At 46.5% G+C, this 22,515-nt stretch overlaps 1 protein-coding gene across 2 annotated transcripts in view; it reads right to left on the bottom strand.

The window, feature by feature from the left end:
* The window catches only part of LOC110525302 (multiple C2 and transmembrane domain-containing protein 1), a 248,137-nt gene that overhangs the window by 15,801 nt on the left and 209,821 nt on the right, over positions 1 to 22,515 (bottom strand). Inside the window, exons 16-17 of one of the 2 annotated variants that reach the window (XM_036979435.1) lie at positions 21,362 to 21,418; positions 11,246 to 11,347 (exon numbers count right to left, since the gene is read on the bottom strand). In XM_036979435.1, the coding sequence (XP_036835330.1) occupies positions 11,246 to 11,347; positions 21,362 to 21,418 (159 nt within the window). The remainder of the gene's footprint in view (positions 1 to 11,245; positions 11,348 to 21,361; positions 21,419 to 22,515) is intronic. The other variant, XM_036979436.1, reaches the window with a different exon arrangement.

Below are 22,515 nucleotides of genomic sequence, written 5' to 3' on the forward strand. Positions count from 1 at the left end.
GAGTGTGAAGGTACATTCTACTCATCTAGTGTGTGCTGACATTTTACTGACTTGAAGAAAACAACTTCTGAAAATGTTTTCCATCATTAGAACTGTATTCATAATGAATGTGTGTGGAGGGAGGGTGGTGACAAGGGCCACTGGAGTGTCTGTTTGTGTTGGTGCATTTATTATAAAGTGCCATCTAATTATGTCACAGAACATTCTTGCACATAAACAAAATGCAGACGGCTATCAACTCCCCTGAGTCTCTCACCACCACCACTGTCTTTGAACTAGCCTAGTCACTGACTTGGAGTCAGTGGTATGGGGTTCTGTACAGTCTGTCTATGTGTGTGTGTGTGTGTGTGTGTGCACACAGATCCATAAGGTAAGGTCTGTTCTGTGTTCGGTCGATCTGGACTGTGCGATTATAACTGTAAGTCCAGCATGGGGATGTGTGCTGGTGACTTACACACATGCACTCTATTCAGAGGAGTTGCCACCAAGAGGGTGACAGACAACTGTACCAATGTAGTAAAATAGGATGACGATTCCCCTTCATGCTGGTCTATGGTCAGTTTAGCATTTTCCCCGTTAATGGTTAAGGTTAGGATTTAGGGAGAGTAAGCTGATCCTAAATCTATGCCTAAAGGCAACTTCTAACCCAGATAATGCACATTCCAAGGGATCATTAGATCACCAAAGTGCTACCAACCTCTCCTCATGGACAGAGACATGATGATGTCATTAAACGGAGCCCCTGCAGCACAGGCTTGAGCAGCAGCTCGGTATATTCCAGTTCAGTTAGCAGCTGGATAAACATCAGGACACCTGGAAGACTGTGTGTGTGTGTGTGTGTGTGTGTGTGTGTGTGTGTGTGTGATGCCCTCTCCAACAGATAATTTAGTCCAATCTAAATCATATGGCACAGAGCCACTCATCAGCGGGATCTGATAGAGTTCAAGATGAAGGAGCGCTCAATTTTACATCTGAGACAAATTGCATTGAGCCCCGCTGGTAGTGCTGAACATGAAAGCCCAGTGTTTCAGTGTGAGGGAGAAACTTTCTGCCGTCTATCAACTTGCTGGTCTTTTATATCCGCAACATTTGGAGGGTTGCTTTTGCTGCGGGTCTATGTTTTTAAAATCTATGTTTATTTACAGTGTCTTCAGAAAGAATTCACACCCGTTGACTTTTTCCACATTTTGTTAAATGGATTAAATGGAGAATTGTTGTCACTGGCTTACATAAAACCCCATAATGTCAAAGTGGAATTATGTTCTTTGACATTTTTACAAATTAATAAAAATGGAAAAGCTGAAATGTCTTGAGTCAGAAAAGTGCTTAACAGGTCACATAATAAGTCACTCTGTGTGCAATAATAGTGCTAACAATATTTTTGTATGACTGTCTCATCTCTGTACCCCACACATACAAAGAGTAAGGGAGGTTTTTCAATGCAGCGCAGAGAAGGAGACCGATTAGTAGAAAACAGACATTGAATATCCCTTTGAGCATGATGAACTTATTAATTACACTTTGGATGGTGTATCAATACACCCAGTCACTACAAAGATACAGGAGTCCATCCTAACTCAGTTGCCGGAGAGGAAGGAAACCGCTCAGGGACGTCATCATGAAGCCAATGGTGACTGACATTTTTTAAGTTTAATGGCTGTGATAGGAGAAAACTGACGATAGATCAACAACATTGTAGTTACTCCACCATACTAACCTAAAACAGAATAAAAATATTCCAAAACGTGCATCCTAAAGTAATCCTGCAAAAAATGTGGCAAAGCAATTAATTTTGTGTCCTGAATACAAAGTGTTATGTTCGGGGCAAATCCAATAAAACACATTACTGAGTACCACTCTACATATTTTCAAGCTGAGGTGGCATCGTGTTATGGGTATGTTTGTTATCGTTAAGGACTGTTTTTTTTTTAAAACACAGGCAAACTCCTAAAGGAGTACCTGGTACAGTCTGCTTTCCACCAGACACTGGGAGATGAAATCACCTTTCCAAACGACAATCATCTAAAACATAAGGCCAAATTTACACTGGAGTTGCTTACCAGGAAGAAAGTGAATGTTCCTGAGTGGCCAAGTTACAGTTTTGACTTAAATCAGCTTGAAAATCTATGGCAAGACCTGAAAATGGTTGTCTAGCGATGATCAACAACCAATTAGACAGAATTTTTGAAAGAATAATGGACAAGTTTGCACACTGCAGGTGTGGAAAGCTCTTGGAGGCTTACCCAGAAAGACTCACTGCTGTAATCACTGCCAAATGTGATTCTAACATGTATTGACTCAGGTTGTTGAATACTTATCTAATCAAGATATGAATGTTTTACGTTTCACAACTTAAAAAGAAAAAAACTTTGACAGAGTATTTTGTGTAGTTTAATCCCACTTTGTAACAACAAAATGTAGAAAAAGTCAAGAGGTGTGAATGCTTTTTGAAGGCACTGTATATTTATTTGCACTACCACTGTGAGTGCAAATGTCAATATGTGAACGTGTGTGTGAACATGTTTGTGTGCACACGCATGTGTTTGCGTGCGTATGCCTGCATATGTGTGTGCGCGAGTGTGTGTGTGTGTGTTGACCTGTCAGATATGTGTTGATCAGCCTACTGCTGAGCCAACCTTTATCTATGTATCTCTAGCAGGTATCTCTATGGGGGGCACACCAGGGGGGAAACATGTAGGTTGACTGTATTCCATAGAAGTCAGGATGAGCCTGCAACACTGACGACTGCTCTCTGCTGTGCAACACTGGAGACTGCTCGCTGCTGTGCAACACTGGAGACTGCTCGCTGCTGTGCAACACTGACGACTGCTCTCTGCTGTGCAACACTGGAGACTGCTCGCTGCTGTGCAACACTGGAGACTGCTCTCTGCTGTGCAACACTGGAGACTGCTTGCTGCTGTGCAACACTGGAGACTGCTCGCTGCTGTGCAACACTGACGACTGCTCTCTGCTGTGCAACACTGGAGACTGCTCGCTGCTGTGCAACACTGGAGACTGCTCGCTGCTGTGCAACACTGAAGACTGCTCGCTGCTGTGCAACACTGGAGACTGCTCGCTGCTGTGCAACACTGGAGACTGCTTGCTGCTGTGCAACACTGGAGACTGCTCTCTGCTGTGCAACACTGACGACTGCTCTCTGCTGTGTAACACTGGAGACTGCTCGCTGCTGTGCAACACTGGAGACTGCTCTCTGCTGTGCAACACTGGAGACTGCTTGCTGCTGTGCAACACTGGAGACTGCTCGCTGCTGTGCAACACTGACGACTGCTCTCTGCTGTGCAACACTGGAGACTGCTCGCTGCTGTGCAACACTGGAGACTGCTCGCTGCTGTGCAACACTGGAGACTGCTCGCTGCTGTGCAACACTGGAGAGTGCTCGCTGCTGTGCAACACTGGAGACTGCTCGCTGCTGTGCAACACTGGAGACTGCTTGCTGCTGTGCAACACTGGAGACTGCTCTCTGCTGTGCAACACTGACGACTGCTCTCTGCTGTGTAACACTGGAGACTGCTCGCTGCTGTGCAACACTGGAGACTGCTCGCTGCTGTGCAACACTGGAGACTGCGCTCTGCTGTGCAACACTGACGACTGCTCTCTGCTGTGCAACACTGATGACTGCTCGCTGCTGTGCAACACTGACGACTGCTCGCTGCTGTGCAACACTGATGACTGCTCGCTGCTGTGCAACACTGATGACTGCTCGCTGCTGTGCAACACTGATGACTGCTCGCTGCTGTGCAACACTGAAGACTGCTCGCTGCTGTGCAGCACTGGAGACTGCTCGCTGCTGTGCAACACTGATGACTGCTCGCTGCTGTGCAACACTGATGACTGCTCGCTGCTGTGCAACACTGAAGACTGCTCGATGCTGTGCAACACTGGAGACTGCTCGCTGCTGTGCAACACTGATGACTGCTCGCTGCTGTGCAACACTGATGACTGCTCGCTGCTGTGCAACACTGATGACTGCTCGCTGCTGTGCAACACTGAAGACTGCTCGCTGCTGTGCAGCACTGGAGACTGCTCGCTGCTGTGCAACACTGGAGACTGCTCGCTGCTGTGCAACACTGGAGACTGCTCGCTGCTGTGCAACACTGATGACTGCTCGCTGCTGTGCAACACTGATGACTGCTCGCTGCTGTGCAACACTGGAGACTGCTCGCTGCTGTGCAACACTGATGACTGCTCGATGCTGTGCAACACTGACGACTGCTCTCTGCTGTGCAACACTGATGACTGCTCTCTGCTGTGCAATACTGGAGACTGCTCGCTGCTGTGCAACACTGATGACTGCTCTCTGCTGTGCAATACTGGAGACTGCTCGCTGCTGTGCAACACTGATGACTGCTCGCTGCTGTGCAACACTGACGACTGCTCGCTGCTTTGCAACACTGACGACTGCTCGCTGCTGTGCAACACTGACGACTGCTCGCTGCTGTGCTTTAATTGCACCTGTTTTTTTGTGGCGCACAATAAATTGTAAATGTCAAACGTGACAGGATTCTAGGATAAGGCTCCCGAAAGGCATTTGAAAACAGTAGACATCCCAGAATCTCCCTCTTCAAGGCGACACCATTAACAACGCGAATCAGAATTAACAACGTCAGAACAACACCGACACTTCAACACATCAGGAGTAGACTAAACAATGTGTTTGACCCTCTCCTATTTGTTAATTGTGATTTTTTTTTAAGGCACCGCATAACAGATCTACATGGGAGTGTGCTCAGTAAAAAAGGCAGCTCTTACATCAAAATAGTAGAACAAACCTTCTGAATTTCATAAAACTGATATGAAGAATGAGAACAAATCCAGTTCTAAGCCACCAGCACTGTTCACCAAAGTTCCTAACTAGAAGGAAAAAAAGAAGCTTGAAATTGAACAGCTCATCTGCAGGACATGATTATTAGCCCCAAGAGAGTTTCCACAAACAGCCTCACCTAGGTGGGGATGCCTAGAAATGACATCTACTTTATTTATCTAGTTTAATAATCTGATGAACAGGACCCTACAGCAGTGGTGTGTATTCATGGATGTTAAATCATTTATCTTTCGTCTCTCTGGGTTGTCCTAATTTTCCTTCAATTCGCAAAAGGCTGAATGTACTTACCGGAGAAATCTTTCTAGTCAGCGAAACAGCACCCCTCTCTCTCTGTATGTGTATCTATCTAAAAAAAAAGGTCTGGTCACAAAGAGTATGACATTTTTGCCACCCGTAACATTGAATGCAAGGGAAGCCAGTGAGCATTTGGGAAAGGGGGATACCTAGTCAGTTGTCCGCCTGAATGTATTCAACTGAAATGTGTCTTCCGCATCTTCGGCGCCGGGGAACAGTGGGTTAACTGCCTTGCTCAGGCGCAGAACAACATATTTTTACCTTGTCCTTTGGCCTACCTTGATAAAAAAAAAATAATAATAATGGCCAATCAGCGTTGAGCTAAACCGAGTGAGCTCAACTGTGAATGGTCCTGACGCACCCCAAAAAAAGTGTCAAGAGAAGACCGTATGGATTTTGCTTCACTCCTATCATAGAGAAATACATAATTGAGAGAAACAACTTGAATTGTTGTGTTGTTGTCCTCGGGTGACTAGCTAGCCATCTAGCTAAAATTGCCCCCTTCCTAAATTAGTCATGGATAGAGATAAGGATTTGGACTTGTGGTTTTACTTCATTCTCCATACTGGCCAATGATTATAATGGCGATTCTGGTCCAATCATAAAATCCTGGACTGAGAGGATTGAAGTTCAATATGTAGCTAGAAGGTAGAAGGCTAATGTTAACTAGCTAACATTGCCCATGAAATGAAGTTAGGATAGTGAGCAAGCATTTTAGCCAGGTAGCCTACAACAACAAAAACTTAAAGTGTGTTGTGTTTGACAGAGTCTTGGACTGTTTCGTCAACATGAAAGAGAGGAGGATGGCACTGGCGTTTCACTACAAGTAGGATGAGTCAACATGTTCTTTCTACTTGCACGAACGCATGCACATAGACACACACAAATCAGAACCATGGACAGCCACATCATATTTAGCTTACGTTGATTGAACTAAATCATTTTTGCTATCTTTTAGTTGTCACTGTATAAGACTAAACAGAGGTTGATTTGATGATGTTGAAATGTTGAAGTGTAAATGGTGCTGGAATGTTCTAGGCAGCTCCTGTTTTCTTTGCAGTAACTCTCCGTTGTTCTAAATCAACAGTTGTTTAGTATTCCAAAAATGTCAGTAAAAATTTACTTTCTTGACCATGCTGTAAGTCAAGTAACGGTTTGTTACATGCAGTATGCTTTGTAGACTTCACCATACAGAGTTTCTCTTCGTTTTTGTGATGGTGTGGTTGAATTTATTCAGAATTGACTCTACTTATTGTCTCTGCCTTCGGCCTATATATCACGGCATATGAACTAACAGGTTATAGAGCTTTGTTCTGGCTTGGCTTCCCCAGTGATTCTACCCACAATGCCCATGAGACAAACACGTAAATACAGCAGTACAGTACAGTCTCTTTCAGACCGTTATAGACGCAGTTCTCAAACCAACCAGAAGGGGCAAACTGCAGGATCAAACCTGTTGTCTTGTGGCACCAAGCGACTTCTATGTCTGATAACCATTCAGTCACCTTTAACCCATGAAGGTCAGTGATCTATCCTCATGGCCAGGCCTTGACCACACTGTACCAGCGGCCGCCATAGAGGGCATGTCTGTCCTATTAGCAGACAATACTAACCTCCTCTCCCTCCGACCAGCTACAGATATCTCTGTGCTGCTGGCACCTTGCCAGCACGACATGAAAGAAGGCAGATGGTTCGTTTTGAAGCCGCAGTTTTAATACATTATTTATTTCACAAGTAATCCTTGGGTGAATATCTTTTTCCCCCTCCCTCTCTTTTCATAACCACATAAATATCTGTTTAACCGGTCCCCGAGATGCACGGCACGTTCTCCCCCCTAATCAAGCAGCGCTCACTCGCAGACACAAAGAGCCCTGGAAGGCATACAGGATCTCACAGTTCCTTAACAGGGGAGGGGGGGTTGCTTCGACAGAGCCAAAGTCAAACTCCAGTAAACTGTGGCAGTTGAAGGTGGACCGTGCAGATGCCACGGTCTCTCATTCTAAATGAGGCTTTTCACCCAGCCCGTTCCCATGGCGAGGGTCGCTGTGACGACTGAGGATAAATATACACATAAGTACATAACGGGGAGTATGTGGAAGGAGGTGGAGGAGGTTGATTTTCAGGTTGACCTCTACATCCCATGACTCCATCCTAAAAGTCTCCATCCTAAAAGGCCTGGTGTCTGTGTTTGTGTGTTTATGTGTGTGTGTGTGCATGTGTTTGTGTCTTTACGTGTCTGTGTACTCTTCTAATGGGGCCAGGGTAGTGCTGCTATGATCACCTTTCCCATCTCCCACTGGGGCCTCTCACCTCAGCCAACCAGCCTCTCCATCAGACAGACTCAAGGTCACACAGTGGCCCTGGACCCACCTCCACCCCTCTCCACCATCCAACCCCCTCACCCTGCCACGTTCCCCCCGCCTGCCCCCACCCCTGCCCCCATCCCCTTGCTCTCCTTCCCTGTTCTCTCCAGGTTCCCGGGTGGCAGTTTGTGATGAATGGGACACCATTACTCTTCTCCTTTGTTGGCCTGGTTTAGCCGCTGCCCTCTTCCAAAAACATTCACAACATTCACATTCACAACATCCCCAGCACTACACTACTCTCAGCCCTCCTTTGTTCTCTGAGAACCCAGGTTAAAGGAACAGGCATTTCAGGGAGGTATTAGTGATGTAGAGTAAAATATACTGTATGCATATTAAGTCCAATAACACAAAGACCATATGTGTTTCTCAATCCTGATTGAGGCAAGCCACAGGTTGATGCTATGTTTTCAATTAAACCAACCCCATTCATCGGAGGGAACATGTCTGGCCTTCAAACAGCGGGAGACATTTTTCCTATCACAAATTGACACATAACAAAAAAAAATGTATTATACACTATGGTGCAATATCAATGTAATATGACAGAGTAAGTCGTGCTGATAGTTAATTTGCTCTGATTCATCAACTTGCTTTACAAAATCAAGGCCAATTCATTCTGTCTTCATAACACCTGCAATGTCATTACGTATGTGCGGAGATAAAACAAGAGATCGGGACAATTGGAACATTTACGCATTTTGAAACGTTGTTTAAGAAGAAAGGCCCATCACCACAAAGTGATGAGATTGTGTCTTCAAACGGAGAATAAAATATGCATCCTCAACCCTCATAACACATTTATGACTCTTGTTAAAAGAAAAGGAGCAACTGCCTCTTCCCATGATTGACTTTGAGACACAGGCGCAGCAGCTGTCATGTGACGTGTTCCAGATTCCAGCCAATCAGAGGGCAGAGCGTTCGAATTTGGCTGCTGGGGGGCAAGGAGACCCACAGCTGGGCTAAAACCATTGACAACTACGTGCTGTTTTCAAGGGATTGTTAAATACATTTGATAAATTATTTGGTTTTAATGTCATCACCTCTTGAAGAGCAGTCAGAACTACACATTTCTGATTATTCCACATTTATCTCTTTCATCAGAGTTATACAGCAAGTAACTGCATGTTTTATGATCAGTAAACATCCATTGATCAAGTCATTTCAGATACAGTACATGTGGGTAGCATATCCATTTGCCATGTAGCTAGCTAAGCAAACCATGTGTCATTTAGCTTGCTTCATCAGAGATGAGGTTTTTGAAAAGAGCTTGACATCGGTAAGTCCTTGTCTTGGTAAAGTTGTCAGTCAGACTACTGTCATCGCCACTATAGATGGCAAGCAAATCAAACAATATTTGGATATAGCCATCTAGTTTATCCCCTGAAAGTTAGCTTGTTAACTAGCCATAATGACATCATCTGTTATTAGCTAGCTAGCCAATTTGATGTGATCCATCTATAAATGTAGCCTGTCATGTCTGTCAGCAGCAATCGTGATTTAACACTCTTAGAAACCATATCGAAGAGGGGATAAAGTTGGATCTACTTACCACTATATTTAGTCAACTGAACACAGTTTCTACCGGTAGCTTGCAGAGCAAACATTATCAGCTGACAGTACATTGGCAAATGCAAAGGATGGGAAATGAACCTAAACCACTCGTCAGTTATAGTTCACTTTTATTTATATCACTCAAATATCCATTTAATAATGGTCAATATTGAGAGATATCGTAAGGCTACCATACGTCTCTGAAATGACTGATCCTGAAACACATGACGTCCTGTATAACTCTGACGATAGAGCTAAATGTGCACAATTGTTTTGTATGGAATTATCAGAAATGTGTAGTTCTGACTATGCTTTTCAAGAGGTGATGATATTACAACCACGTAGTTAACATTTATTTAACAATCACTTGAAAACTGTATCCAGTGCTTTTAGCGGAGCTGGGGGACTCCTTGCCTCCCAGAGTCTGGATCATCTGGTGTGAATGGTAGTTGATTAAAGGGTATTGACGTAAACTAGTAGGCTGTGGTAGAAGGCGTGTAGGTAGCTGTGGCTTCTGAGGACAGAGGACAGGGCCCTCTTGGGTTAGCAACGGTGCAGAATCACAGCCCCCTGATATGGCTTAGGCTTCTAGATCTCTAAGCAAGTAGGCATACACAAGTGTGAACACACACACACGCACGCACAAACACACAAACACACAGCACAGCAAGAGCTCACCCATACAGCTAGCAAAGCATCCCAAGCGATGTAATGATTAGATAGAGGACTTGAGGTGCTATTAGCTCCTGTGATCTGTCAATGGTCACCTAACTTAAAGTGGAACTGACAGCGTTATAACTACTTTGCAGATATGAAACAAACAGACAATCATAATATCAGTCAAAAACATCACATTTCCAGTTTATGCTATGGTACTTTTTAAAACATTTTCTGTCAAGCGAGCACTTAGATATGGTCATTTTCACGTGTTCATAAATTCTTAGAACGTTTGGAAATGACACATACTAAGGCATTTGTGAAATTTCTACAGCAATAAAGAGTGGGAAAGATGGCGATGCGTTTGGACAATTAATAGACACTGCAGTAAATAAAACCAGAACATGAGTCTATGCAGACCGGTGCGCTACAGCCAACCAGAGCTACAGTAAGCCTTTATGCAAACAAGTAATTTGCCACGCGGGCCTGCCATCATTCACTTTGAACTGGACTGTGTGTTTACAGGCAGTAAGGCCTGCCATCATTCACTTTGAACTGGACTGTGTGTTTACAGGCAGTAAGGCCTGCCATCATTCACTTTGAACTGGACTGTGTGTTTACAGGCAGTAAGGCCTGCCATCATTCACTTTGAACTGGACTGTGTGTTTACAGGCAGTAAGGCCTGCCATCATTCACTTTGAACTGGACTGTGTGTTTACAGGCAGTAAGGCCTGCCATCATTCACTTTGAACTGGACTGTGTGTTTACAGGCAGTAAGGCCTGCCATCATTCACTTTGAACTGGACTGTGTGTTTACAGGCAGTAAGGCCTGCCATCATTCACTTTGAACTGGACTGTGTGTTTACAGGCAGTAAGGCCTGCCATCATTCACTTTGAACTGGACTGTATGTTTACAGGCAGTAAGGCCTGCCATCATTCACTTTGAACTGGACTGTGTGTTTACAGGCAGTAAGGCCTGCCATCATTCACTTTGAACTGGACTGTGTGTTTACAGGCAGTCGCAACATCGTGTCTTTAGATCATTAGAATACGTTTGCCAAAAGCCACAAAATACATCTGAATGGATTTCTGCAAATATGTAAACACCACGGGAGTCCTCTTAAATTTGGGAACTTTACAGTTGATCTGGCCCATTATGTGGTTCAAAGAGCTAACTCCCCTGTCACAGAAGATGCAGTGCATGCTATGGTTGTACCAGTGTCATTGTCTCTTTCAGTCTCTCTGTCCTTACTGGGAGGGATCCTACATTCCTGCAGTCATATAAGAGGGGGCACCTTTCCATGCTGGACCACCCCAACCCCCACACCACCCCACGAAGGGGACAGGGTTGGGGCGGAGTGGGGGATAACGACCGTGCGTGTGTGTTTTTAACGGAGCGAGCGTGTAAGTGAGACGAGGACAGGGACAGACAGTACACAGAGATCCTTGCAGGCGTAGCGGCTGGACAGACGAACGATGTGCCATAGAAGCCAGACAGAGACACCGGCAAGGCCAGGGGCATGGCCACACTTACCAACATCACCCGTATCCACTCAAAGTGCCAGGAAGCCAACATATCCTCGAGGATATGGCTTTCAGGCAGTCGCCCGTCCTCCGAAGGGCCGGGTCTAGGCACCTTGTGGGTCAGAATAGATCAAGAGGTTTTTTTAACCAGGGACACAATGGAAGGGTTAAAACAGGGCTGAGAAGCAGACATCTAGGGGGAATAGGAGGGAGAGGAGTTAAAACAAGGCTGAGCAGCTGACATCTGGGGGGAATAGGAGGGAGAGGGGTTAAAACAAGGCTGAGAAGCAGACATCTGGGGGGAATAAGAGAGAGAGGGGTTAAAACAAGGCTGAGTAGCAGACATCTGGGGGGAATAAGACAGAGAGGGGTTAAAACAAGGCTGAGCAGCTGACAGCTGGGGGGAATAGGAGAGAGAGTGGTTAAAACAAGGCTGAGCAGCTGACAGCTGGGGGAATAGGAGGGAGAGGGGTTAAAACAAGGCTGAGCAGCTGACATCTAGGGGATATAGGAGGGAGAGGGGTTAAAACAAGGCTGAGAAGCTGACATCTATGGGGAATAGGAGGGAGAGGGGTTAAAACATGGCTGAGAAGCTGACATCTAGGGGGAATAGGAGGGAGAGGGGTTAAAACAAGGCTGAGAAGCTGACATCTATAGGAGGGAAAGGGGTTAAAACAAGGCTGAGAAGCTGACATCTGGGGGGAATAGGAGAGAGAGGGGTTAAAACAAGGCTGAGCAGCAGACATCTAGGGGATATAGGAGGGAGAGGGGTTAAAACAAGGCTGAGAAGCTGACATCTGGGGGAATAGGAGGGAGAGGGGTTAAAACAAGGCTGAGAAGCTGACATCTAGGGGGAATAGGAGGGAGAGGGGTTAAAACAAGGCTGAGAAGCTGACATCTGGGGAAATAGGAGGGAGAGGGGTTAAAACAAGGCTGAGAAGCTGACATCTAGGGGGAATAGGAGGGAGAGGGGTTAAAACAAGGCTGAGAAGCTGACATCTAAGGGGAATAGGAGGGAGAGGGGTTAAAACAAGGCTGAGAAGCTGACATCTGGGGGATATAGGAGGGAGATGGGTTAAAACAAGGCTGAGCAGCTGACATCTAGGGGATATAGGAGGGAGAGGGGTTAAAACAAGGCTGAGCAGCTGACATCTGGGGGAATAGGAGGGAGAGGGGTTAAAACAAGGCTGAGAAGCTGACATCTGGGGGATATAGGAGGGAGAGGGGTTAAAACAAGGCTGAGAAGCAGACATCTGGGGGATATAGGAGGGAGAGGGGAAAATAATCCACCTGATGTGTTAGAAAAAATGGCCATCAATGTGGCACACTGCTGAACAAGACAATACACTTTTCTCCCCTCCTTTTTGTTTTTTTCTTTCCCTCTCTATTAGCCAAACATTATTAAAATGCAGTTCCTCTGAGCATCTTTGGGAAAAAAAGGTGGGTGGAAAAAATACATGAAAAAAATAGGCACAAAAGTGAAAAACGTATTTTACAGCGTGAAGCTTTTCATCCTTCAGAGGCAGGGAGAAGAAAATAACTCCAAGCAGCTCTAACTTTTTTTTCTCCCATTCTCCTCTGCATAAAAAAAACCCTGAACGTGTTACCTGAGGACACGCATGGCGAATCACAAGTCCAATAGCCCCAGAGCAACTTTTCTGTCACCCTTTTTAGAGTATTAAAAATAATCCCCCACGTACTCTTTAGACCAATTACATCAGAGCGTGCAGCTATCGGCAGATCTGCGTGCTGCTGTGACTCTGGCGGCTCCTGCTATCTGCAGATAAGCACCAGCTCCCTCCATGCCCAGATCCACACTGTCACAATGCTACCCGAACCAGGATCAGATTTTGCAGAATTACACAGTGCTGAGAGGTTACCTGCGTTTTCCTCTCTATTGTTAGGGAGACAGGGAGAGAGACAGAGAGGGAGAAAACAGATCAAGAAAGAGAGGGAAAGGGAAGGGAAGGATAGAAAGAGCAGCACAGAAACAACGAGAGTACAGAGGGAGAGAGAAAGCGAGAGATAGATGGAGAAGAAGAAGAGCGAGAGAGAGAGGGGTAACGATAGATGTGAAATGGGGTGCAGCGTATTAAGGTTCTGCTGTAAAGCCCAGGGGTCATAGGAATGGGAGTGTGTTGCTATGGTGCCCCGGGTGTTGACGTAGCAATACAGCAGTGGTTAATACCCAGGCACCTGCCAGGCCATCGATAAACACAGAGCTGCTATCAGGCTGCCACAGCTGCCTTTGCACCCTCATTAGATCCTCCACGTGGTAATGGCAAAGAGATTAGCAACTTTTTATTAGTAGATAGAATCTTCCTATTCTCGCCTAAACAGCATAGCAGTCATATCACTTGATTTTCTTCTTTCTCTCTGATTGATTGTCAGGCGGAACCCACTGAAAGCCCCCATTGATTTCTTGTGTTTTTAACAAAACACAAGAAATTAATAAGACAAATAGTGTTTTTACGTGAATTATACTGAACAATGTTGCAGTGGGTTCCCTGTCTGTGTGTTCCCCGTCCAGTAGGGTGTGTGTGTGTGTGTGTGTGTGTGTGTGTGTGTGTGTGTGTGTGTATGTGTGTGTGTGTGCGTGTGTGTGCGTGTGTGTGTGTGTGTGTGTGTTTGTGTGCATGTGTGTGTGTGTGTGATTCTCCTTCTGGGAGAGGGGTGATAAAAGCCTGCCTCAGCACTACAGAGTTGAAGGATTAAAATATAAAGAGATGACTAGAGAGAGGCAGCTTTTCATCTTTCAAGAGATCCTTACTTTAACTTAGCATATTCATCACAACTGAATCCCCATGGATGTTAGAATGAATAGTAGAGAAATGTCTGTGTTATTCACACTGTGCATCTGTCTATACAGTAATGCCTAGGAAGCATATTGGGGAAAGGGGATAGACAAGTGTTTAACAATCAGAGAATCTATACTGTACATACACCTAATAATACATTTAGTTTTAGCCTGAAGAAGAATGTTTCAAATGTTAATGAGTCAACATAACAAGAAACAAACAATGCTTTCTAGAGACGATACCACTCAGGGTACCTCACTGTAACATGTGAGCTACAGCAGTCAAAGTTCTGTCCTGGTATGTTTCCAAACCAAGCCTGGCGTGTACGTACAGGCCTGTATGTGTACCATACACATTCAAGTATTCTAAAGTACAGAGAGAGTACACCCAGTATCACAGAGAGAGAGACACAGGGAGGAAGAGAGAGACATCGGGAGGAAGAGAGAGACACCGGGAGGAAGAGAGAGACACCGGGAGGAAGAGAGAGACACAGGGAGGAAGAGAGAGACACCGGGAGGAAGAGAGAGACACCGGGAGGAAGAGAAAGACACCAGGAGGAAGAGAGAGACACAGAGAAGGGAGAGAGAGACACCGGGAGGAAGAGAGAGACACAGGGGAGGAAGAGAGACACCGGGATTAAGAGAGACACAGGGAAGAAGATAGAGACACCGGGAGGAAGAGAGAGATACAGGGAGGAAGAGAGAGACACCGGGAGGAAGAGAGAGACACCGGGAGGAAGAGAAAGAAACCAGGAGGAAGAGAGAGACACAGGGAGGAAGAGAGAGATACAGGGAGGAAGAGAGAGACACAGGGAGGAAGAGAGAGATACAGGGAGGAAGAGAGAGACACCGGGAGGAAGAGAGAGACACAGGGAGGAAGAGAGAGACACAGGGAGGAAGAGAGAGACACAGGGAGGAAGAGAGAGACACCGGGAGGAAGAGAGAGACACCGGGAGGAAGAGAGAGACACCGGGAGGAAGAGAGAGACACAGAGAAGGGAGAGAGAGACACCGGGAGGAAGAGATAGACACAGGGGAGGGAGAGGAAGAGAGAGACACCGGGAGGAAGAGAGACACACAGGGAGGGGAGAGGAAGAGAGAGAAGATGGAATGGGATGAAGATAGAAAAAGGTAAGGGGAGGGAGGGAGAGAGAGAGGAAGGGAGAACGCTGACATCTGTAGTAGAGGTGTGTGAGTGTGGTAAGCTTGTGAGCAGGCCATGATTGCAGTGTGTGTCCTATCTGGCTATCGGTGGTCCTAAGGCGAGGGGAGAGCGACTCCAGTGACCAGCCATGGTAGTGAGTGTAATCTCAGAGCTCCTCCAGCTCGCTTTCGCTCCCCCTCCCCCTCCACCCTCTGGGATACAGGGCTATCACACACATCACAGCACAGTGTGCGCATACATACACCACACACACACACACACACACACACACACTAAGACACAGAAACACTCAGACCCTGGAGGTAACTACCTTACTCCAGCTCTGGACAGCAGGCCGTGTAAGACAAGGCTACAACATAGACGTCATTCAGCCCCTACAGATAATACTGTTGACTCTGTCATATACCTACACCTGTACAGTATGTCAGCTTCAGATCGACCTATACGTTTTCATCAAATATTGCAAGCGGTATGTGCATTTTTGTGTGTGTGTGTCTGTCGGAAGAATGATGTCTGTTTATTAAGCATACATGTGTGTATTCTCTCTCTCTCTCGATGAGTGAGCAGACGGCGGTGTGTGTGTCGACTGGGAGTGCGGTGGCGGCGTGTTCGCCCCTGGATCCCCTGTGGTGTGGGCCTGTCTGGTAGGTGACAGGCAGGGGCCCAGAGAGATATGGACGCAGGGAGGGAAGGAGGAAGGGAGGGAGGGAGGCAGGCATGCAGGAGGAGGATGCGGACGAAGATGAGGAGGAGGAGGAAGATGAGAAGGAGGAGGAGGAGGAGGAGAAAACACAGAGTTGATCTCCATTCTTTCTTTTCCCCTTCAGATACCATCTTGGGTTTAACAACTGAGCCGTCCACATCAATTAGCCTGGACTTTGGACTTACGAGAGTAAGTGACTAATATCAGCATTGGCTCAGAAGAAAGACACTTTTCACGATTGCCCAACAATCTGTTAAGTGAATACACATGTGGCGGCCTATGCAAAGCCCTCAAGGGGTCCTTTCCCCAATGAAAAACAGGTGCTCCACTTTTTTGCCATGTAATACCCAATTTAGCCCTGGGAGCAAAGGTTATCCAGCTAATAGCTAGCTGCCTTGTGGTGCACAGGGAAGAGCAGAACACACGGCCAGAACTGAACATCTGGGACGGATTGCACATACTTGCAACATATGCTTCAGGTTCAATTAAAATGAGGCCTCGGCCCATTTATTAATCTTTTTTTCTACCTCCGAGTCGTAAAAAAAAGGCCTCCTCTGACCTGACCTTAATATTTTACAATTTGAGCAAAGAAAAGAGGTAATGAGAGTGTCAGGTCACTTCAATTCCTAAGAGAGGGAGTAGTAAAGACATTTGTTCACCCTCAAAACTCCATTTGATGTGCACTTAACCAGGGATGAGGGGGAAAAAAGAAGGTTTGGGAATAAATGAGAAGGGGGTGAATGAATGGAGGAGGGAGGGTGGTTGGGGGAGAGAGATATTGGAGAAATAAAGAAGAAAAATACCCCCTTTCAACTTCCCTACAGCTCAAATGGAATGTTTACAGTTGAGGGGAGCAATAGATCAAAATGTATGAAGCCAGAGTTGGTCAATACAAGCCTTTGTGGTCGCCTTGCTATCCGGCTCCCCAGCCCTGTGTGCAGAAAGAGGAGGGCCCTCTTATGTGAAATAATCAGCTAAGGACTCAATCTGACATTGGCCCCGAGCTGCAGCTCCCTCATTTCAATATGAAAGTTGAAATGTATTTCTTTCTATAATGTGCACCTTTTCAAACGCCTGTTTTCTTTCTGAGGGGAGAAAATGCAGAAAAATAAGAGGAGAGAGATATAAAGAGGGGAAAAGTTTCAAGGTTTTCTAACGCACATCTTCAATTGTCGGCCTCGTACATTGTAGCCTTGGAACTTCGCTGCCACGGGACTTTTCTGTCAGAGCCACTGGAGGACAATGGGGGATGGGAATGCAGAGACGCATGTGGACTGACTACACATAATATCGTCTTTTTTAACCCTGTGAACTCACATTGGCACTTAATTCAAAGCCTAAAATAACTCAATTGAGAGACTTCAGGCTATATCATTTTAGATAGCAAATTGCTTAGTCAAACACCCCATAGAATTACCATAAAAATAACAGACTGGACAGATTTTGCCAAAATTGGTGCCAAGAGATACTAAACGAAGCAGATGAAATTCGAATTGGTCTTGGTGTTGGACACAGAATAACCAAGAAACGCCATTAGTCCCAAGTGTGTAGATAAAGCACACCGTGCCACGCAGGGCCGTTCACCTCATAGGAAGACAGAGGAAGAGTCAATAGCCGTACAGCACACTTTACTTCTGAAATAAAACAGAAAGTGGGGAATGGTTACTTTAGATAAGTCAATAAGATTCTGCTATGTTGTCTTTTGTTTATCCAATCAATGTATTGAGGTGCTATGGAAACCCTGTGGCCAGCTGATAATATCAAATGTCAGATCCTGTACTGGTGAAGTTGAACCATGCTGACTAGGACTAGAAGGGACCAGGACCAAGCTGGTATGGCTACTCACTGCCACTGTGTAAACGAGCCAGCTAACCACTAAAGCAGCCACCTGTTTTTACCTGATAGCTGCTGTTTTATTACTTGGACAATGAGAAGATCAAACCTGGGTCTGGAGTGATGCATCTATCTTTAACGAGTGCGCTGAGAGACGAGAAGCAAATACAGGGAGTGAGGGTTTTAATAAATAAACATAATAATAAACACGAAACACAAACAACGCACCGAGATGAAACAGAGTCAATAACCCCTGGGGAAAGAATGCGGGAACCTGTCACGCCGGCTAGAGCCCGGGAACCTGTCACGCCGGCTGGGGCGCGGGAACCTGTCACGCCGGCTGGGGCGCGGGAACCTGTCACGCCAGCTGGGGCCCGGGAACCTGTCACGCCGGCGGGGGCGCGGGAACCTGTCGAGCCGGCTGGGGCGCGAGAACCTGTCGAGCCGGCTGGGGCGCGGGAACCAGTCGAGCCGGCTGGGGCGCGGGAACCAGTCGAGCCGGCTGGGGCGTGGGAACCAGTCGAGCCGGCTGGGGCGCGGGAACCTGACAGACCGGCTGAGGCATGAGAGCCTGACAAGCCGGTGGAAGCAGCGAAGTCCGGCGATCCAGCAGAGGCATGAAAGCCAGACAAGCCAGCTGAGGCAGGGGAGCCTGGCGATCCAGCAGAGGCATGAAAGCCAGACAAGCCAGCTGAGGCAGGGGAGCCTGGCGATCCAGCAGAGGCATGAAAGCCAGACGAGCCAGCTGAGGCAGGGGAGCCTGGCGATCCAGCAGAGGCATGAAAGCCAGACGAGCCAGCTGAGGCAGGGGAGCCTGGCGATCCAGCAGAGGCATGAAAGCCAGACGAGCCAGCTGAGGCAGGGGAGCCTGGCGATCCAGCAGAGGCATGAAAGCCAGACAAGCCAGCTGAGGCAGGGGAGCCTGCCGATCCGGCCGAGGCATGAAAGCCCGACGAGCCGGCTGAGGCAGGAGAGCCCGGAAATCCGGCTAAGGCAGGTGAGCCTGTTGATCCGGCTGAGGCATGAGAGCCCAATGAGCGGGCTGAGGCATGAGAGCCTGATGAGCCGGGCTGAGGCATGAGAGCCTGACGAGCCGGCTGAGGCATGAGAACCTGGCGATCCGGCTGGGGCATGAGAGCCTGACGAGCCGGCTGAGAGCCTGTAGTGGCTCCCGGAACTGACGTCATTGACACTGACATAAAAAAAATAAAAATAAATAAACAACACTGCCTGATGTTCCCTTAGGTGAGGTGTTATTCTGTAACAAGTGCGCTGAGAGTCGGGAAGCAAGTACAGGGAGTGAGTGTTTTAATAAATAAAGCAAATAATAAACACGAAACACAAACAACGCACCGAAATGAAACAGAGTCAATAACACCTGGGGAAAGAACCAAGGGGAGTGACAGATAAAGGGAAGATAATCAAGGAATTGATGGAGTCCATGTGAGTATCATGAGGTGCAGGTGCGCTTAACGATGGTGACAGGTGTGCGGGATAATCAGCAGCCTTATGACCAAGAGGCCAGAGGGGGAGTATACGTGACACTATCACTGCGATGCAGTGCCTTAGACTGCTGCGCCACTCAAGGAACCACTCAAGGAACAATGCAGAGAAATAGAGTTAAGAAAATATTAGAAAAGTATAAAATAAAAAGTAACATTAAATTAACATTAGCGAGTCTATATACTGTACAGGGGGTACTGGTACCGAGTCAATGTGTGGGGGTACAGGTTAGTCGAGGTAATTTGCACATGTAGGTTGGGGTAAAGTGACCATGCTTAGATAATAAACAGCAAGTAGCAGCAATGTAAAAACAAAGTAAAAAGTCCATGTAAATAGTCCGGGTGGTCATTTGATTAATTGTTCAGCAGTCTTATGGCTTGGGGGCAGAAGTTGTTAAGGAGCCTTTTGGTCCTAGACTTGGTGCTCCGGTACCGCTTGCCATGCAGTAGCAGAGAGAACAGTCTATGACTTGGTTGACTGGAGTCTTTGACATTATTTTGGGCCTTCCTCTTCTGACACCCCCTAGTATATAGGTCCTGGATGGCAGGAAGCTTGTCCCCAGTGATGTACTGGGCCGTACGTACTACCCTCTGTAGCATCTTACGGTCAGATGCAGAGCAGTTGCCATACAAGGCGGTGATGCAACCGCTCAGGACGCTCTCGATGGTGCAGCTGTAGAACTTTTTGAGGATATGGGGACCCATGCCAAATCTTTTCAGTCTCCTGAGGGGGAAAAGGTGTTCTTCTTGGCGTGTTTGGACCATGATAGTTCATTGGTTATGTGGCCACCAATGAACTTGAAACTCTCAACCCACCCCATTACAGCCCTGTCTATGTTAGTGGGGGCCTGTTCGGCCCTCCCTTTCCTGTAGTCCACAATCAGCTCTTTTGTCTTGCTCACATTGAGGGAGAGGTTATTGTCCTGGCACCACCCTGCCAGGTCTCTGACCTCCTTCCTATAGGTTGTCTCATTGTTGTCGGTAATCAGGCCTACCACTGTTGTGTCATCAGCAAACTTAATGAGGGTGTTGGAGTCATGCTAGGCCACGCAGTCATGGCTGAACAGGGAGTACAGGAAGGGACAAAGTACACACTCTTGAGGGGCCCCAGTGTTGAAGAGCAGCATGGTAGCATGTGTTGTTACCTACCCTTACCATCAGGGGGCGGCCCATCAGGAAGTCCAGGATCCAGCTGCAGAGGGAGATGTTTAGTCCCAGGGTCCTTAGCTTATTGATGAGCTTTGTGGGCACTATGGTATTGAACGCTGAGCTGTAGACAATGAACAGCAGTTCCTTTTGTCCAGGTGGGAAAGGGCAGTGTGGAGTGCGATTGAGATTACGTCATCTGTAGATCTGTTGGGGCGGTATGCAAATTGCAGTGGGTCTTGGGTTTCTGGGATGATGGTGTTGATGTGAGTCATAACCAGCCTTTCAAGGCACTTCATGGCTAGTGACGTGAGTGCCACGGGGCGGTAATCATTTAGGTAGGTTACCTTCACTTCCTTGAACACAGAGATTATGGTGGTCTGCTTGAAACATGTAGGTATTACAGAGTCGGTCAGGGAGAGATTGAAAATCACAAATACTGACAACCATGATACTATGCATGACGAGGTTACAATGGGTAGAGAATGTAATGTACAGTGAGTATACCAAACATTGGGAACCCCCCACCCCGAAAGTGTTCCACAGGGATGCTGGCCCATGTTGACTCCAATGCTTCCCACAGTTGTCAAGTTGGCTGGATGTCCTTTGGGTGGTGGACCATTCTTGATACACACGGGAAACTGTTGAACGTGAAAAACCCAGCAGCATTGCAGTTCTTAATGTTTGCACACTCAGTGTATGTCTGGACCCATTTTAGGAAGACAACTATCAATGTTCAAAGTGTGTGTGTGTGTTTGTGTTTGAGAGAATATGTGCATGTGAGCATGTGTGTGTGTGTGTGTGTGTGTGTCCGTGCGTGCATGTGTGCAGATTTGAACGTGTGCATCTAAAGTACACATACCATATATGTGTTAGTATTTCCTGTGTGTGGAACACGGTCACCCCTGAGATGTCCTGTCCCTTGACTGACTGACTGACAGACAGACAGACAGACAGACAGACAGACAGAGATATAATTACCTTGTCATCTTTGTCATAGTCCTCATCCTCATTCTCCAGCAAGTCCTCCATCGCTTGCTGCATGGTGGTTGTCACAGGAACAAGAGAAGAAGAGACACAAATACATGCATTACGAGTGGCAAACAGGCATTCTTATTCATTCTCATCCCTACAAATTGCACAATGCATACTGTACATGTACTGTATATATGGTTGATGTCAACACAAGGCAATACAGGGCTGATTGTAGTCTCTTGGTCTTCCAGACCAATCTGAACCCATCTCTAACCTACACCCAGTCCCCCAGCTCTCCCATTACTATAGGGGAGTAGAGAGGAGGAGTACGTAGAAGAGGGGCTTCAGCAGAGTAAGCCCAATAACAAAGAAGTGTAACCATGTGTTTCACTGGTCCAAAACCGATGAAACAACAGCCATTACAGCAGGCCACCAATCCCTCCACTTAATGAGAGAGAGAGGGAGGGAGAGGGAGAGAGAGATTGAAAGCAATGATGAAAGATAAATCATTCCATACAGTATGTATCTGGGAATGCTGAAGTGAGGATCAGGATGTGGAAGAAAATATGTTTTCATGGAAACACATGTCCTTGCCTTCCTGTCTGTGAATGACGAGAAGTTGACTCTAAAAAGAGGAGTTGTTGAAAGTTTTTTTATTTTTATCTCTCTGATAAAAACCCATACAGACCACCATAATTAGATATACAAGGCCTCTCAAATCACTTACAATCGGCCTAAATAAAGTATCTATACAATCTTAACATATGAAATTGATTCAAAACGACAGACAACGACAGACAGAGTCAGTAGTATCACACGTGTTTGTGCTGCCTGCCTGCGAAGTACTAGACCAGCACAGATCGTTACCCCCCCACCCTCCCCCGTCCCCCCATCTGTCAATCACACATCAAAGCTACAAGGTCAGCAGGAGCAGCAGTACCATAAACAAACAGGCGCATCATCAACCTGTGAGCTGCCAAGAGCTGCATTTATCTTGTCTCATAACCCCTACCCCACCCCCGCCCTGCCTCAGCAAACAAATTGGAGAAATCCAAAAACCACTGCTTCACAAAATTAATAGATTTTTTCCCTTTGTTTTATTGGAATAATAAATTTAAAAAAGTGACATAAGCTTATTATGTAAATACAGCTTCCTGCTG

The sequence above is a fragment of the Oncorhynchus mykiss genome, chromosome 6, assembly GCF_013265735.2.
Source record: "Oncorhynchus mykiss isolate Arlee chromosome 6, USDA_OmykA_1.1, whole genome shotgun sequence".
Taxonomy (NCBI): Eukaryota; Metazoa; Chordata; class Actinopteri; order Salmoniformes; family Salmonidae; genus Oncorhynchus; species Oncorhynchus mykiss.